The 2,287-nt window shown below is 45.5% G+C and overlaps 1 protein-coding gene across 1 annotated transcript in view; it reads left to right on the top strand.

Annotated features, from left to right (window-relative positions):
* Nucleotides 1-2,287, top strand: part of LGMN (legumain) — a 40,430-nt gene that overhangs the window by 24,600 nt on the left and 13,543 nt on the right. Inside the window, exons 3-4 of the mRNA XM_037745168.1 lie at nucleotides 374-471; nucleotides 1,726-1,807. Of these exons, the coding sequence (XP_037601096.1) occupies nucleotides 374-471; nucleotides 1,726-1,807 (180 nt within the window). The remainder of the gene's footprint in view (nucleotides 1-373; nucleotides 472-1,725; nucleotides 1,808-2,287) is intronic.

Here is a 2,287-nt window from a genome sequence, read left to right as displayed (position 1 = left end):
GGTGGTGGTGGTGGTGGTGTTGGTGGCGGTGGTGGTGTTGGTGGAGGTGATGGTTGTGGCATTGGTGGAGGTGATGGTGGTGGTGGCGGTGGTGGTGGTTCTGGTGGTGGGGTGTGTGTGCATGTGTGCTCACCTGTGCGTGTGTATGTAGCTCACATGTACACTAGTTTTCTGGTGAATAATAATTTGGGTGGATGAGAGGTCATTGAGATAAAAATATCAGTGTGTATGTTTTAAAATAATAATTTAAATGCCTGACCAACAGAGGATGATTCACAGTAAGTCTTCTGTGAGAGGGAACACATCACTCCTTTGAACTCCAAAATTGGCCTTCCCAGCAAAACCTAAAAGTTAACCAAACCATTTCTCCCAGGCAGATGCGTGCCATGCCTACCAGATCATTCACCGGAATGGGATTCCCGACGAGCAGATCATTGTGATGATGTATGATGACATTGCTTACGCTGAAGAGTAAGTGGGGAACACTTGGAACTTGGTGGCAAAGGACTTCAGGGTTGTTTAAAAAAAGGTCGCATAGATTGACAGGAATCCTAGTGGCCTAATGTTAGGCCAGACAAAGACCATAGGGATACCTCATGTTAAGCTTTTTTTTTTTTTTTTTTTTGAGACAGAGTCTCGCTCTGTCTCCCTTGCTGGAGTGCAGTGGTACAATGTCGGCTCACTGCAATCTCTGCCCATGGGTTCAAGTGATCCTCCCACCTCAGCCTCCTGAATAGCTAGGACTGCAGGTGTACACTGCCAGGCCCAGCTAACTTTTGTATTTTAGTGGAGACAGGGTTTCACCATATTGGCCAGGCTGGTCTTGAACTCCTGACCTCAAGTGATCCGCCTGCTTCGTCCTCCCAAAATGCTGGGATTACAGATGTGACCCACCGTGCCTGGCCCTCATGTTGATCTCTGACCATAACTTGGGTGTGCCCTGGGAATGGCAAAGACAGGAAGTGGGTGCTGATGGGTGCTTTGAAAGGGTTTGAAGCCGAGTTCCCTCTCATCCTGGAGGACTCATTGGGTTTTAGGGTGCTTGTTCCTAACCTCCGAGCATGCTGCAGCACGGGACACCTGCATGTCGAATGTTTTCATTTGTAGGTTAGATCCTCCCACTACCTTCTTAATATTCTTATTTTATTACTTGCTGAGTTTAACTTCACAAATAGTTCCCTCATGCCACTTATCTGATCAGAGGCAGCAAGTATGGGCATAAACTCATTGAGTTCTAACCTCCCAGCTCCTTGGTTACCCTGCTGCAGCCGCGGTGAAGGACGCTACCCTTACTGTGGTCACATTCTCAGCTCATACGTCACCCATTCTGAGGCTTTAATGCTTAAGCTCTTGTATCGAAGTCTTGTACTCTGTCCTGTCTCTTTCTGAAAGGAATTTCGCTCTGAGAAAGCTTTTGAAGAGGTCTTGCCCCCATGATGCCATCTGGTTTCCAGCAGGCAGCCAGGAGCACCTCAGCTTTGGTCCCTGCCTGGGGCTTTTCGAGCTCAGCTCCTCACTGCCCCTGCCAAGAGCCCTTGGGCTGTGGGACTGCTCCGATGCCCAACCCGCTCGAACCACTTACATTTTGGTCACTATGCAGGCCATAAGTTGTATCTGCAGCAAACCTAGATGTTTCCTATTTTTCACATAACATGCATGTTTTTGAAGAGAGAGGTTTTGGAGATATGCCACATTTGTGTTTCAATTGTGTCCTTCCATTTTCAGCAATCCCACTCCAGGAATTGTGATCAACAGGCCCAATGGCACCGATGTCTATAAGGGGGTCCCGAAGGACTACACCGGAGAGGTGAGTGGCTCTGGGCCTGGAGCCGGCAGGCTCGGTTTTCATTTTAGTGATGATTTTTCCTTCTTCTGTTTCTGGAATCAGAACCTCCTGAGACTGGTTTCTGGCCAGAGTTTCACATTTGTATTAGGATTTTTGCCTGAGGAGTAAATTATGAGAGTTTTGAAAGAAACCAGAGGAAAAGAAAATGTTTAGAATAAGTTGCAATCCACTGATAGTTCCCAGTCTTCTCATTCTTTAGGCCTGACCATGTAGTTTCTTCCGTATTAACCTTTCTTGAGCTATCACCATTAATCTGATTATAGATTATCTGTGCTCTTTTATAAAAATCAGTGTTCTCAGTACCAGGCTTTGTGCAAAGTATCTCAGGATTTTTGCTGAGATAATTTTTCATTTAGTATTATTATATAGTTTATTATATAGTATATGATAAATATAATAGGATATTTCTTCCAAAAACTTTTTTCTTCCTCCTAGTTGAGA

Source organism: Cebus imitator, unplaced genomic scaffold, assembly GCF_001604975.1.
Source record: "Cebus imitator isolate Cc_AM_T3 unplaced genomic scaffold, Cebus_imitator-1.0 Scaffold193, whole genome shotgun sequence".
In the NCBI taxonomy this organism is placed as follows: Eukaryota; Metazoa; Chordata; class Mammalia; order Primates; family Cebidae; genus Cebus; species Cebus imitator.
Note: the sequence above shows the minus strand (reverse complement) of the source record. Positions and strands in the feature narration are given on the sequence as shown.